We start from the raw sequence: 15,543 nt of genomic DNA, 5'->3' as shown, positions 1-15,543 counted from the left end.
ACCCCTCTGCCTCCAATAGGTTGCCAAAGGTCTCACCAACATGCCTGTCTCCACTTGATGGGATGCCCATTGTCTTGACTATGTCCTTGACTGGGGCTGTCATCTCCTGGGACCCACAGTGTCTCTCCCTGGACCCCTGGTGCCCTTTTTCTCACTCTTGCAGGTCCCACTTTGTACATAGCTGTATTTAGGTGACATTTGCGAAGTCCCTCCTTGTACCAGGGACGAAGTCACAGGATCCCTCCCCCTCTGCTGCTCACAGCATGTTGGGCCACAGTCTCTCTGCGTATGGTGCCCCTGGCTCTGCACCCTCACCAGGAATAAGCTCAGCTCTGAGCTGGGCTGGTGACGTGTCTCCCAGACCCCCTTCTCCGTTCTTGTCCTTCCCTTTCTTCCCTGCCTGTCCCCAGCACATAGGCCCCCCTGGATGGACTCCCCCAGAGCAGCCTGCTCTCCTCACCCCTGGCAGCATTCCCTCGGGAAGACAGCCACCTTGTCCCTGCGGGGCCAGGCTGGGATCCAGAATCACACTGGCTTCACCTGTCAGGTCCTGTTAACAGGTTGCCTCTTCTGTCTGCTCTGCGGGGGCACATGCCTAACAAACGTTGTTGGGTTGGCTTTGATAGGAGAAGCATGGGGGGAACTGGCCAAGGCGAGTAGCTGAGAACAGAAACAACAGCCGTCTTTTTCTTTGCCTGCTGGGGAAGAAAGTCATGGGAGGAGGAGAAAGAGACAAAAGTTTGGGATAGGGGCTGGGGGGATGGCTCAGTGGGTAAAGCACTTGCTTGCAAAGCCTGTCAGCCTGGGTTCAGTTCCCCAGGACCCACGTAAAGCCAGACGCACAAAGTGGTGCATGAGTCTGTAGTTCATTTGCAATAGCAAGAGGCCTTGGCATGTCCATTCTCTCTCTCTGCTCACGAATAACTAACTAAATAAAATATATTTTAAAATGTTATGGATAGCCAGGAGGCACTTCGGTCATTTTTCTTTTCAATTATTATTTCAGACAAGGCTTTGCTATAAAGCTCAGGCTGGCCTCAAACTCATGATCCTCCGGCCTCTGACTCACTGGGGGTGCCACCCTGCCCTCCTACTATTTAAGTTTCAATTAGCATAATGGCTAATGAAATGATTAGCATAATTAGGGCAATTAGCACAACTAGCTGGTTCCTGGTGGCATGCGTTCACCGCCACACACCACCCCCATGCCAAGCAAGGCCGTTACAGGACGGTTTGTCACTGCGGACAATTGCAAGAGGAGGTGCTGGTTTGCATTGCTTACATGCTGGCTTCTCAGCTCCGTCCTGTGTCCAGCCAACATTTGTTAGGCTCCTACTGAGCAGGCAGAATGTCAGCCTCCCGGTGGGAAGTGGGGCTCAGCATCTGTTGGGGTGCAAAGAGCCCCGGCATCCCCCGAGCCCCACGTCTCTCATTCCACCTCTCTAGGAGTGCAGCGTCAGGTGGGCGGCGGTCCAGGACGGATGGCTGAGCGCAAGGACCTTTAGCATGGAGTCCTGCCCGTGGGGGCTGCTTCTCCCCCATCTTGGTCTCCTTCCACGCTGATCTGGAGGGGCTCCCAAAGCAGCGGCTGGTCCGGGGACCCATGAACTCTGCCGCAGCCTTCTGGGCAGAGAGGAGCTGGCCTGTGTTTGCTTAGGAGCAGCCTCTCCTGAGATATAATAAAAAGCAAAGATTCTGGAGAGGAATGCAGCGGCCCTACGCTTGCTGGGGGAGCCAGAGCAGCCCGGGTCAGGGCCTCTTCTGGCCGCCCACTATGTTGGCAGGTACAGAGGGAGAGGCGGCTGCAGGCCAGCTCGGCAGTGGCCGCCAGCGCGTCCTTGCCTCTGATCCGGGGACGCTGGCTCCCGTGGTCAGTTCTGCAATGAGTGAGAAATGAACAGCAAAGGCCTTTTTTTGGTGGAGGCTGGGTTTCATTTTTATTCTTTTTGACACAATCTCACTATTGCAACCTTGCCTGGCTTCGAAGTCATTATATAGACTGGGCTGGGCTCGAACTTGCTACACTCCCCCTGTCTCTTCTGCTCAGTGTCTGGGATTGCAAGCACGCCCTGCAACACCTGTCTTGGGAGTCGTCTGTGTGTGCGGTGCATGGCTGCGTGTTCACGTATGCATGTACAGGCAACAGGCAGAGGCTGGGGGAGCTTTCTCGATCATTCTCCGCTTTATTTACTGAGGCAGGTCTCTCACTTGAAGCCAGGGCATGCTGCGTTGGAGTTGGCTCGTCTAGCTAGCCAGCACTCCCTGGGGATCCTCTGCCTCCCCCCCCCCCACTAGTGCTAGAATTACAGGAGGGAGGGTTACCACGGCCACCTGGCATCCACACAGGTGTTGAACTCTGGTCTTCACACTCATGTGGCAGATGTTTTATCCACTGAGCATCTCCCTGATCCCAGAAAACACATTTAAAAAAAAAATCTTTAACAGGTGAGGTGGCTCAGGCCTTTAATCCCAACACTCAGGAGGCAGAGGCAGGGGGATTGCCATGAGTGTGAGACCAGCCTCAGACTACAGAGTGAGTTCCAGGTCAGCCTAAGACTCTACCTTGAAAAACAAAATTTTTTAAACCCCCCAAATAAAATAAAATAAAATCTTCCTTTTGGAGTGTGTGTGTGTGTGTGTGTGTGTGTGTGTGTGTATGTGCGTGTGTGGTATTTGTGAGTGTGGCCATATGTGGAGGTCAGAGCACAGCTTTGGGGTCAGACCTTGACTCGGTGTTGTTCACCTCTGTGTTTGCCAGGCTGGCTGGCCTACAAGTTTCTGGGGAGTTGAACCTGGGTCCTTAGGCTTCTCAGGCAAGCACCTTAACCACTAAGCCATCTGTCCAGCCCTGACTGGGATTTTAGATGTCCACCATGGCATCTGAATTTTAAATGGCTTCTGGGGATTGGAACTTAAGAACTTATATTTGTATGGCAAGAGCTTTATACATTAAGCTATCTCCCCAGCCCCACAAAAGTCATAGAGAGAGAAAGAGAAAGAGAGAGAGAGAGAGAGAGAGAGAGAGAGAGAGAGAGAGACTGACTGACTATGGGTGTGCTAGGGCCTCTTGCCGCTGCAAATGAACTCCAGATGCATATGCCACTTTGTGCATCTGGCTTTACCTGCATACTGGAGAACTGAACACAGACTAGAAGACTTTACAAGCAAGCACTTTTAACCACTGAGTCATCTCTTCCCAAAGTCTTTTTTTGTTTGTTTGTTTGTTTTTTTGTTTTTTTGAGATAGGGTTTCACTCTAGTCCAGGCTGACCTGGAATTCACTATGGAGTCTCAGGGTGGCCTCGAACTCATGGCGATCCTCCTACCTCTGCCACCCGAGTGCTGGGATTAAAGGCGTGCACACCACCTAGCCCCAAAGTCTTTTTTTTTTTTAAGTGAGAATGACACTGCATCATAATGTGGCACTGACTGTGGAGGCTCCTACGCATCTGCATTAAGGAAAGGGACATAGAAGGTGACAAAAAGTCAGCCCATAGCACTATCAGTCCAGTGTCCACTCCCACCTCACAGTCCCTTTTCCAGCAAGCATATAATCCTCTTTTACCAGGGACCTCTTGCCTGGGCCAGAACTCATAAAGGAACCCTTGCGTTTCTGCTCTCCTTGGGGCCTCCTCATCACCGCCTGCAGCTCAGACCACTCGCGACACTTGGCACATTTTGATGCCTGTACAGCCAGGCTGGGGTATAGAAGATGGGTTGCCATGAAGAAGACCAAGGTGCCAGGGTCTGAAGTGGCAGCTGCAGGTACATTTGGGAACTTCCTAGTGTTCTCTGGTCCCAGCTCTCGGGTGCTGCACAAAGCCGCTTAGCCGTGTGCTATAAAAGCGGATGCTGCCGGGCTGGAGAGATTGCTCAGTGGTTAAGGCACTTGCCTGCAAAGCCTAACCACCTGGGTTCGATTCCCCAGTACCCACGTAAAGCCAGATACACAAAATGGCGAATGCATCTGGAGTGGCTGAAGGCTCTGGTGCCCATTCTCTCTCTCTACTTGCAAATAAATAAAAAATATTTAAAAGAATAGATGGTGTTGGGCTGGAGAGATGGCTTAGCAATTAAGGTGTTTGCAAAGCCAAAGGATCCAGGTTCAATTCTCTAGGACCCATGTAAACCAGATACACAAGGGGCACATGCATCTGGAGTTCATTTGCAGGGGCTGGAGGCCCTGGTGCACCCATTCTCTCTCTCTCAAATAAACAAAACAAAATAAAATAAAATAATAGATGCTTTCATTTGGGAGCCTGAATTTCTGCTGAGGAAGAAAATCCCACCTGAGAAGAAGGCTGCCAGGGCCAGGCCACATTCCGAAATGCAATAGAAGGGACAGGATCAACTCTGAAGGGCTTCCTGGAGGAAGAGGCATGGCTGAGCCTTGACAAAGCAGTGTCGGGTCCAGCTGGAGAGTGAAGGAGGGCAACTCTGCAGATGTCCTGAGCTGGGCCAAGGCACCACAGGCAGAATAGCCCTTGTTCCCAGCTTTTGGTTCTAACTTCCACAGCACACCAGTGTCTAAGAGAGAAAGCTGCCCTTACTCTTCCTCTCTGCCCTGCCCAGGGTTCCCAGTTGCCTCTTCAAATGGGTCACCTCTGCAGCTCAGAGAGGCTATGAGCCAGGAAGAGGCCAGGGTGCTTGGATCAAGGGCATGGGCCAGTGCAGGGTGAGGGCTGAGATGCTGCCCCAGGGCTGGCAGGGACTGGAGATCATGCTGCCCTGCCTGTGGGCAGGCCGGGGGTGAGGTAAAAGTTGGGGCCTATGGGCTGGCACAGCCAGAGCTCCCAGAGCTCAGGCATTGGGTGTGCAGGACAGCAAGCCTCAATCCAGGTCAGAAAGGCTGGCAAAGCCAGGCTGGCAAGGCTTCTCTCTGTGCTCTGGGCGTTAGCATACCTCTGGGGTGAAGGGTCCCCCAAAGCCTTCTGTGTTCCTCTGGAAGGGGAAGGAGAGGGTGGCCTGGCAAGTTGTCCACACGCCTGCACACACGGTGAGCAGCGGGTGCTCCACCATCTTTGCACCTGAGTTTGCTCCGCCCCGACCCTTTCTCCAGCGCCTCAGCGCGTGACTAAGGCAGGCCTTATCCGAGTCAGCCCATAGGGCCAGAGAGGCTGGTTTCAAATGATCCTGCACTTGAGCCAGAATGCTTGGATTTTTTTTTTTTTAGGCATGGTGAGGAAACAGATCTTGAGCCAAATTGGATCATGAAACGCCAACGGTCCCCATTGTGCTGAGCAACAGTAGAGACTACAGCATCAAATCCAGCACTCAGGAGGGAACTGTAGAAGGACTGCCATGGGTTCAAGGCCAGTCTGGGGCTACAGAATGAGTTCCAGGTCGTCTTGGGCTAGAATGAGAACCTGCCTCAGGAAAAAAAAAAAAAAAAAATATCCACTTAATAGAATCAGCAGACAGTACAATTATAAACAGAAAATCCAAGAAGGGCTTTTTCTACTTCAGTAAAAAATGGTAGTGTAATCCCAGAACTTGGGTGGTGGAGGCAGGAGAAGCAGGAGTTCAAGGTCATTTTGGGCTGCGTAGTTAGTTCAAGGCTAGCCTGGGCTATAGGAGACCCTGTCTTGAAAACAGAAAACCTCCCTCCTCCCTCGATTCCCAGCGTTCACGTGGAGCCGAGGTGGGTCTGACTGCGGGTTTCAGAAGAAGATGGCTGCTTCTGCTCAGCACATGGAGGCCTTGAACAGCGGGGCTTGGGTCTGTCTGGGGCGCCTGCCTTTGTGCCCCAGGCTACCAGAAGAACTCGCTACACAATTTTGTTCTCTTACAGTCCCGGGGGCCAAAAGTCAGCATCGCTGGTCTGAAATCGAGGTGTGGTCAGGGGGTGTGCCCACTCAGAGGCTGAGGGGTGCCCATTGTCCATCTCTGCCAGCTGTTGTTGGCCACAGGTATTCCTTGGCTTCTGGCCACATCACTCCAACCTTCTAGGCCACATCTTCCGTTCTCTTTGCTCTATCTTCACTTGTTCTTCCCTAATCTTTCTTCTCCCCCTCTTAATTTTTTTGAGGCAGGGTCTCACTCTAGCCCAGGCTGATCTGGAACTCGCTGCAGAATCTCAGGTTAACCTCAGACTCACAGTGATCCTCCTGCCTCTGCCTCCCGAGTGCTGAGACTGAAGGTATGCACCACCATACTTGGTTCTTTTTCATGTAGCCCATTAGGGCCAAGTTAGGTGGCCAAGTAGGATCTTGAATTTCCGATCCTCCTGCGCCTCTGTGTCCTGAGTGCTGGGGTTACAGGCATGTGCCACCACAGCCAGTTCAAACCCAGAGCCTGTGAATGCCAGGCAAGCACTTTACCAACTGAGCCACATGCCCAGACCCCAATCTCCCTATTGTGGGAATCATTGCCTCTCAGGCCGCTCTGGATAAACCAGGACAATGTTTTCATCCGGAGGACCTCAATCGCGTCTGTAAAGTCCTTGTTCCAAACAAAGCCCCAGTCGTGGGTCCCCGGGATTGGGACGTGAGCTCTTCAGTCCACTACAGCACTGGGGAGCGCCGGGTCTCCCTTGGCTAAGGTTCCCTCCTCACCTTTTCTCACAATGCCGCTGCCCTCTGGGACTCTGCTCCTCACTCATTTGAGGTTTCCCAGAAAACACAAATCCGACATGAAAATGCCTTGCTGGCTGGGGGCTGGGGGGTGGGGGGGCACATCTGGGGTCCAGTTCCAGGCAGGGAGGGGATGGGCCTGAAAGGCTTCTAAGGCTCCGTGGCTGTGTGATCTAGCTGAGGTCTGTCTGGAATCCTTTCGTTAATGCACATAACTCACGTAGCCCCATGGGGCAGAGACTGTAAACTCAGAGGCCTCCTAGGGGCCAGCAAGTAGTGACAATGTGGCTTGTGGGACCCAAACACAGTGGACAGTGAATACTTTGTCTAAAGAGGGCTGTGATCTTCAGGCTAGCACCGAGTGGGCAGGTAGAAAGTCTCCCCCCCCCCCCCCCCCGCAGGCCACATGCCCTCCATTATTAAAGAGACACTGTAAATTTGAGCCAGGCATGATGGTCCCCTGTCTGTGAGCCCTGCACTGGACAAGGAGGGCAGGAAGATCACTGCAAGTTCAAGGCCACCCTGAGTCTAGGAAGTACATTCCAGAACAGCCAGGGCCTCACTGTTATCATGACCCTATCTGGGACTACAGAGTGAGTTCCAGGTCAGCTTGGGATAAAAACAAAACAAAACAAAACAAAACAGAAAAACAATGAAAAATCCACACCATAAATCCTGGAGTTTCCAGAGAAACAGCCTAGCATAAACACACGTTTTCTTTAAATAGCAATGGAGGAAAAAAAGCCCCTTCATTTCAAGTGTGAATGGTGCCACACGGCCTGGGCACCGTCCTGCAGTCCTCCTATGGGCACTGCTGTGCCCACTGGCCTAGTCCGGACTCTCACTACTGATGTCACCTTCCCCTTTCCTAACCTTCCTTGCTAGGTGAGCAGCCCCTGGACTCCAGGTGGCCAGCAGGAAACGGAGCTGAGCCACCACCCCCAGCCACATGCCCAGAGAGCCGCTGAGTCTGGGGAAATCACAGCCAGAGGACGTGCTCCCTCCCCGGGGACCACTGAGACTTACTGACTCATGTGTGTGGGGTGGGAATCTTCCAGGAAGCCTCCAGCCAGCTCACCCTCTTGGGAGCCTGGGGTGGGGATGGTGACTCCCTCTGACGAGTCACATTAGCAGGACAGAGGTGACTCCGGTCAGGGTTTGTCCTGGGCAGGTATCTGGAACCTTCTGTCAGTCCTCAGGCCTGTCTTCGAGGTGGCTGGCCATCCTCCTGCCCAGCCAGGCCGGGTGCGGGGTGAGGGCCGGACCAGCGGAGGACGAGCACACAGCTTTTGAAACGTTAAAACCCAAGGAAATCGCACGGTCGGTCGCTTGGAGGGAGGAAAATGAAAGACTTTGAGAGTCTCCAGGAATTTGACTCTGCGAGTTGGTTTCCAAGAGCCTAAGTTAAGCATCTCCAAGTGGATATTAAAAGGGAGCAGCCAGACTCCGGCGGAGGGGGCTGGAGGCGGCGGCGAGAGGAGGCGCTGCCCCGGCGGAAGCTGCACGCCGGCCCGCGGGGCCACCACCGACCGGAGGCCAGGCGGGAGACCCGGGACGCCGCTGGACCCCTTCGAGACTCATCCTCGCCCCTTCTCTGACTGATTTTGGTTTTCTTTTCAATTTCTCTCCTTTCGCTCCCCATTCCCTCCCGTGTGGAAGAGACAATGGTACTTCAGTGCGGAGCAGAGACATATGACCAGCACATGAAAATGTGGTAATTTGGATGTATTCGTGATTGCAACATATTGAAGAAATTAGACCAGACAGAGAGTGTTTTTGGAAGAGGAGGAGGCAGCAGAGAGAGGGAGGGCGACGAGGGTGAGAAAGGGGAGGACGCCTCTGCCTAGGGGACTCCAGGACGGCTGCTGCTAAGTATATCCATCGTAGGAATGGAGAGGGACCGTATCACAGGTAGGCCACGGCCCTCCTCGCCCCAAGTCCCCTCCCCCCCCCAACCCCAGACCTGGCTAAGTCAGAGCTTTAGTGATGCTTTTGTAAAGTGAGCACCCAAGGTCACTTGTACTCATTTTTATGGAAATATTTCCCCTCCTTCGGACTGTTCTAGGTTCCGGAGATGGGATGTAACTCCCCAAACTGAAGCCTGCCAAGCCTGGCTTTTATTCAAACTGGGCTCTCCTCTCTCCGTGAGACTTCCCTTTCATGGCCCAGTGTGTCACTTTTGCATCAGCCATCACTGTGACTGCTCAGACCCAGGACAGTGGGTGGGGAACCGCTGGGCACCCACCCGGGGTTGGGGCAGCCAGGCCTGTGTGTCCACCACCGCGGTTTGCTTTGCGCTGCCAGCCAAAGCCCGTCTCGAAGGCCGCCTTGGTCTCCTCCCCGAAATAGCATTTGTGGGCCTCGCCGCCGGCAGCTGATTATAGAGGTGGTGGCTCCGGAGCTCAGAGGAAGCATGCTAGCGCGCGTGTGCCCTCCCGTGCCGCGCGTGCGTGCATGTGCATGTGTGTGCTTGTGCAAATGTGGCCATGCGCTCCAGCAGCCCCCTTGGAGCCGGTTCAGAGCTGGGCTGAATTCTAGAAAAAAACACGGAGTCTCCCCTTCCCTAGCCTACAGTCTCTCCCAGGCCCAACCTCCCCAGTTCTTCTGCAGCACGTGCCCTGCTGGCCGTGACTATTGGTGATTGTGGGTTAGTAGTGCCTCTGAGCTATGGGTTGGTGAGGGGCAGTGTGGTGGTAGGGAATCCTGGGGACGTGACCGGTGCTCTAGGCTCATGAAATCCTGGGTTCGTGGCGAACTTAAGAACACCATTTCATAAGTGCTGTTGGCTCTGGGAGGTTGGTTGCTTCTGACTATGTGTTAGGGGTCCTTAAGGGACCGGAAGAAGGAACGATCATCTTAGTGGCTCCTTCAAGGGACAGCCTGCTTTTTTGGAGATACTCGGGTTCCTGATGTGAGGTCGGGATTGGCCAGCATCCACAGAGAGAGAGTCACCAGGGCTCCTGCTAATATTGGGTGTGGCATAGGGCACTGATGGCCACCGTAGATGATATGGCAGATGGGACTTACTTGTACTTGAGCTCTGTGACCTGGGCCAGCTGGAGGTGCCCAGATTCTGTGTACCCAGTCTGTAGGGCTTGCATGTCAGGGGGAACTAGCAGCCACTCCCTGGGCCTGGACAGGTGTATGGGGTCCTCAGAGAAGACCACCCCATAGGCAGCCTGGCAGAAGAGAGTGACCCTGTTGCCTCCCCCCATCCCATCAGCTGGAAACTGACGGTTGCTTTGGTGGAGGGGCTGGGGAGAGCCTCAGGAGCCTTGTCTCCAGCTCTTATTTATGTAGCTGTGCTGGGCATGGAAGCGGGAGCCTCATGAATGTTAGGCAAGCACGTAGCCGTTACCGAGCAGCACCTCAGGCCAGCCCAGGTGGTTGAAATCAGGAGATCAGAGATCCTCTCATAGAAGACTCCCTGGGGACCTGGGAGGGATTGCTTGGAGCCTCTTGGGCTGAGCAGAGAGCTTTTCATGAACAGAACAAAGCAGCCTTTGAGAGCAGCCCATCCTGGCCTTTGCCACACCATCACCCGCTGTCCTCAACTGAGGACAGCGCAACCAGGGACCAAGTAAGAGCCGATCTTTTTTTTTTTTTTTTGAGACAGAGTCTCTTGTAGCCCAGGATAGCCTACAGCTTATGTAACTGAGGATGACTGAGCGTCTGATCCTTCTGCCTCTACTTCCCCAGTGCTGGGATAACAGTGTGTGCTATGATTCCTGGTTTATACAGTGCTGGACATGGAACCCAGGGCCTCACGCATGCTAAGCAGGCACTGTACCCACCGAGCTCCATCCCCTTCCCAGCTGGGACCTTCTCTTGGGATAAGCCAGGGTCTAAGGTCCTCCCTCCCTTCCTTCCATAGTTCTTCCCTTTTCCCTCCCTCCTATCTTCCTTCCCTTTTTGGCCATACGATAAACGGAACCTAAAAGCCTCAGTCATTCTAAGCAAGCACTCTACCAACAAGCTATACCCCAAGCCATTTACAGTCTCCCTCTCTCTCCCCGCACGCGCGTGTGTGTGTGTGTTCGTGTATTGAGTGCAGATACGTAAGCCACCACCGCACACATGGAAGTCAGGGACAACTTCGTGTGTCTCTCTCTGCCTCCACCTTATTTGAGGCAGACTCTTTCATTATTCACTACTTAATGCTTTTGCCGGTCTAGCTGGCCCTGTGAGTTTCTGGGCAATTCTCCTGTCCCCATATCCTCTCTGACTGTAGGTGTGCTGATTACAGGCGCCTGCCACAGTGTCCGGCTTTTACACGAGGTCTGGGAATCCAAACTCAGACACTCACGCTTCAACCTCCCAAGGATGTAAGCACAGGTCACCTCTCCAGGCGACACGGGTACTTTCTGTGAAGGCTCCAGTGATTTTGCGACACTCACTCCCCTCCCTCCGAAACGCAGCTATGAACTGGCTGTAACTAGCGCAAGGGGTGGAGCCGGCTGCTTCTGCAGGGCGCTTCTTGTCATGTCAGTTCGCTGGGGTCAGTCATAGCTAAACTCCTAATCCCAGCCCCTAGGGCAGCAATCTCTCCTTAAAAAAATATATTTTTATTTAGTTATTTATTTGACAGAGAGAAAGAGTTACAGGGGTGGGGGAGATATTGGGCAAGCCAGAGCCACCAGCCACTGCAAATGAACTCCAGACGCGTGTGCCATCTTGTGCATCTGGCTTATGTGGGTCCTGGGGAATCAAACTTGGGTCCTTTGCCTTTGTAGGCAAACGCCATCCCTCCAGCCCTCTTTTTTTTTTTTTTTCGAAGTAGGGTCTCACTCTGGTCCAGGCTGACCTGGAATTCACTATGTATGTAGTCTCAGGGTGGCCTTGAACTCACAGTGATCCTCCTACCTCTGCCTCTTGAGTGCTGGGATTAAAGGCATGTGCCACCATGCCCAGCTTCTTTTTTAAAATATATTTTATTATTTATTTGTTTGAGAGAGATAAAGAGAGAATGGGCATGCCAGGAACTCCAGCCGCTGCATACAAACTCCAGACACATGCTCCACCTTGGACATGTGGCTTATGTGGGTCCTGGGGAATTGAATTTGGGTCCTTTGGCTTTGCAGGCAACTGCCATCTCCCGAGCCCTGAGAGAATCTCTCGTTCTGGTGCACCGGGCAGTCTCGAACACATCACTTTATGGCATGGCCTTCATTTCCTAAACTGCCAAGGGAGGCCAAATCCCTCCCCTCCAGTGAACTCAGCGTGCCTTGAGTTCGCTGGTCCTCTGTACCTTGCGGAAAGGCTGGCTTCTTCCTTCCTGCTGGGCATGCTGGCTCTTGCCCTTTTGTCTGCATGCCAGTGACAGTGGCTCTCATCTGCACTCATCTCCATCCATGTTCCAGTGTGTGCTGAGCTGGCGGTGCACAGGAGAACACACGTGGCTAGATACCCGGCTTGCCACACGCCCCCCTCCACTGATCTCCAGCCGTGGTCTGTGGGCCGATGGGTAAGGTGTGTCCAGCCTACTGCCCATCAGCTGCTTAGGAAAGGTAGGGGTGGGAATATAGTCCCTCCTGGTGGCCCCGCAGGCTATGCTTAGCCTCAGGAAAGGGACTCTGGACAGGTGTCCCCAACTTCAGCTCTGCCTGCTCCTTCCTCTTCCTCCTTCCCTTCTCCTCGCCTGTGGCCCTGGCTTCTCTGCAGCTCTCTTGGAGGTTACCGCCTCCCCTGGGAAGCATGAGTCACAGAGCGGGGACAGGCCTCCGAGGCACAGAAGGCCACTCCTCCAGCCAAGCTGGGTCTGGGATCTTTTTTTAAAATATTTTTTTGTTGTTATTCTGGACTGGATTTGTAGCTTTTACAAATTAAGCAGTTTTATCTTGTTCCAAAAGCTTGTGTTTCCACAGCGAGAGCCTCTCCAACAAGGGGACTTTCCACTGGGAACGGCTGCTCAGCTGGACCTGGAGAGGGTGGGGATGGCCAAGCCGGGGGGGTCACTTATAGGCAAGGAACCTGGAAGTCACTGCACGGTCATGAGAAGGGCCCAGCCACCCTGTCATTGGAGATGTCCCCTCACTGAGGTCTTACTGGTAAAGTGGGGCCTGGAAATGGGGACCGGCTCCTCAGGGCAGGGTGATTCGGCCATGAGACAGGCAAGGAGCTAGGGTCACTGTGGAGGTCATGCCCACCTGCCCTCATCTTGCTATTCCTTCGCTTTGCCGCCTGGGGCATTTTCACCCCGGGCCTTGGCATGCACTGAGGGCCCTGAATTTCCCCACTGCCTTTGTTGTCTCCCCTCCAAGATCAGAGAGCTGGCCTGAGGCGGCTTCTCCTCCACCCGCTGCATCACCAGCGAGGTCTTTGGTCCCTGTCAGAGGTCCCAGTGGCTCAGAGCCCCACAAGTGTGTCTTCCCCTGCTGGGCAGGCCGGGAGTCTGAGAAGATGCTGCCAGGACTCCCTCCTTCAGAGGCTCCAAGCAGCTTCTGTCTCAGCTCTGGTGGCTGCGGCCGTCCCCGCTCTCCTTGGCTTAGAGCCACATCACTCCAGCCTCTGTCTCTCTTGTCAAATGGCCCTCTTTCCTGTCTCGGCTCTGCTCCTCTGCCTGTTTCCCTGTCTCTCATAAGGACACTAGTCATGGATTTAGGGCCTCCTGGGCAGCCAGGGCAGTCACATCTTTGGGGGGGTGCACAGGCACATGTAAATGCAGATGTGTGCACCCCATATGTACATGTGAGAGAACAGAGTTCCTCCTGTATCACTCTCTCTTCCTTATTTTCCTAAGACAGAGTCTCTCACTGAACCTGCAGCTTTCTGTTTTTCTTTTGGCTGACCAGTGAGCCCCACCAATCATCCAGTCTCTGCCCCATTCAAGACTGGAGTTACAGGCATGTGTGGTCATGCCTGGCTTTTATTATTATTACTATTTGAGAGAAAGAGACAATATGGGCGTGCCAGGGCCTTCAGCTGCTGTGAATGAACCCCAGTTGTGTGCACCCCCTTGTGCACATGTGCAACATTGCACGCTTGCGTCACTGTGCGTCTGGCTTATGTGGGACCTGGAGATTCGAACATGGGTTCTTAGGCTTTGCAGACAGGCACCTGAACCACTAAACCATCTCTCCAGCCTGAAGCCTGGCTTTTTTTTTTTTTACATGGGTGCTGGAAACCAAACTCAGGTCCTTGTGTTTGCATGGCAAGTTCCATTACCACCGAACCATCTCCCCAGCCACTCTTTCCCCTACCCCATTTTTTTGAGACAGAGTCTCATGTAGCCTAGACTGGCCTTAGAGTCGCCATGGAGCCGAGGATGTCCTTGAACTCCTGGTTCTCCTTCCTCTGCCTTCCAAGTGCTGGGATTACTAGTGTTCCCTACCATACCTGGCAGCCATATCTTAAGGTGCTTAATTAATTATGTCTGCAAAGAGCCTTGACCCACATGAGGCCAACTTCCACTTCAGGCAGACATGATTTGAGGCAAGGAATACCATTCTCCCCCATGGAGTCCTTGCATGCTGGGCATAGAGGCTTGTCCCCTATCCCATACCCCTCCCTGGACTGCTCTGGGCCTGTGGTGTGGCTACTAGCTTTCTTGCTTGGGTATTTGTCCCTGACGATGCAGGGAGGGGCTAAGTCCCATGTGAGATTCTAGGGACAGTGGAGCCTCCACTTACTTCCTGCCCTGGGTCATCTTGTGCCCTGTCCCATCTGGTACCCTGAGCTCCTAGGGTGAGAAGGGATGGGGTTCCAGCCTTGGAGGCAGAGTGGACCTGGAGACAGGATGCATGGGCAAGAGGGCAGTACAGTTCTTTCCAAGCCCCAAATTGTCTCTACCCAGAAGGAAACAGAGAATTTATTTCTCAATGTGAGTCTACAGCCATACCGCCCTGAATATGCCCCATTGTGTCTCATCTCAGGAACCGAGAATTTATTTCTAAGAATGGCGTACATGCACAACATGCTGCTCCGCACCAAAGAGCTTCCCTCCTAGCCAGGTGCAGGTCCACAAGCACGTCATTCCCGCACTTGGGAGGCTGAAGCAGGAGAATAATATTAAGTCAACGGACCTCGGTTCGATGCCCCAGGACCCACGTTAGCCAGATGCACAGGGTGGCACATGCGTCTGGAACTCCTTTGCAGTGGCTGGAGACCCTTGAGCGCCCATTCTGTCGCTCCCTCTGTCTCTGTCTTTCTGCCTCTTTCCCTCCCTCACTCTCTGAAATAAAGAAATAAAATTAAAAAACAAAACAAAACATAGGGCTGGAGCTTGGGAAATGGCTCAGCTGATCAAGCACTTGCCTTATAAGCACTTTCTTTACTCTTTTTTGAGTTTTGATCCCTAGGATTCACATGCTTAGTGCGGCGGCGTGCGCTGAGGAGAGGGGCCAGAGACACATGGACCTCTGAGGCTGACTGGCCAGCTAGTCTAGCCAGTCAGTGAGCTGCAGGCCACTGAGACCTTGTCTCGAAGGAGATGGGGGGCGGTCCTGAGGGGGACGCACGAGGTTGTATTCTGCACGCACCTAACTTCCATACGCACGCACTAGGACGTCTGCTGGCCTGGCTCCACAACAGGGCCCGTGCTTAGCACAAGAGGAGCCCTGGCTTTGGCCTCCACACAGAGCAAGATCAGGGACGCGTCCTTCTGTCTGGGTTGAGCTCCATAGCCACTCTGACCTTGGAGTACTCTGGATTCTGGATTTTTTTTTTAATTGTGTTAAGCCTGGTGTTTGTGGCTCATGTCGATAATCCCAGTGCTTGAGCAGCTGAGGCAGAAGGATTGACATACATGACTTCTAAGCCAATGTGGCTACAGAGTGAGACCCTGTTTCAAGACAGAAAAAAAAAAAAAAATGCCAGGCATGGTGGTGCGCGCCCTTAATCCCAGCACTTGGGAGGCAGAGGTAGGAGGATTGCTGTGAGTTCAAGGCCACTCTGAGACTCCATAGTGAATTCCAGGTCAGCCTGATCCAGAGTGAGAACCAGCCTTGAAAAACCAAAAAAAAAAAAAAAAAAAA

The 15,543-nt window shown here is 53.4% G+C and overlaps 1 protein-coding gene across 2 annotated transcripts in view; it reads left to right on the top strand.

Moving 5' to 3' along the window:
* The window catches only part of Septin9 (septin 9), a 194,355-nt gene that overhangs the window by 23,857 nt on the left and 154,955 nt on the right, over nucleotides 1–15,543 (top strand). Inside the window, exon 1 of one of the 2 annotated variants that reach the window (XM_045159750.1) lies at nucleotides 8,184–8,482. The exons of the other annotated variant lie outside the window; for it this stretch is intronic. Within the exon in view, the coding sequence (XP_045015685.1) occupies nucleotides 8,461–8,482 (22 nt within the window). The 5' untranslated portion in view covers nucleotides 8,184–8,460. Of the gene's footprint in view, nucleotides 1–8,183; nucleotides 8,483–15,543 lie in introns of those variants that run through there. 2 annotated transcript variants of the gene reach the window in all.

This window comes from Jaculus jaculus, chromosome 9 (genome assembly GCF_020740685.1).
Source record: "Jaculus jaculus isolate mJacJac1 chromosome 9, mJacJac1.mat.Y.cur, whole genome shotgun sequence".
Taxonomy (NCBI): Eukaryota; Metazoa; Chordata; class Mammalia; order Rodentia; family Dipodidae; genus Jaculus; species Jaculus jaculus.
Note: the sequence above shows the minus strand (reverse complement) of the source record. Positions and strands in the feature narration are given on the sequence as shown.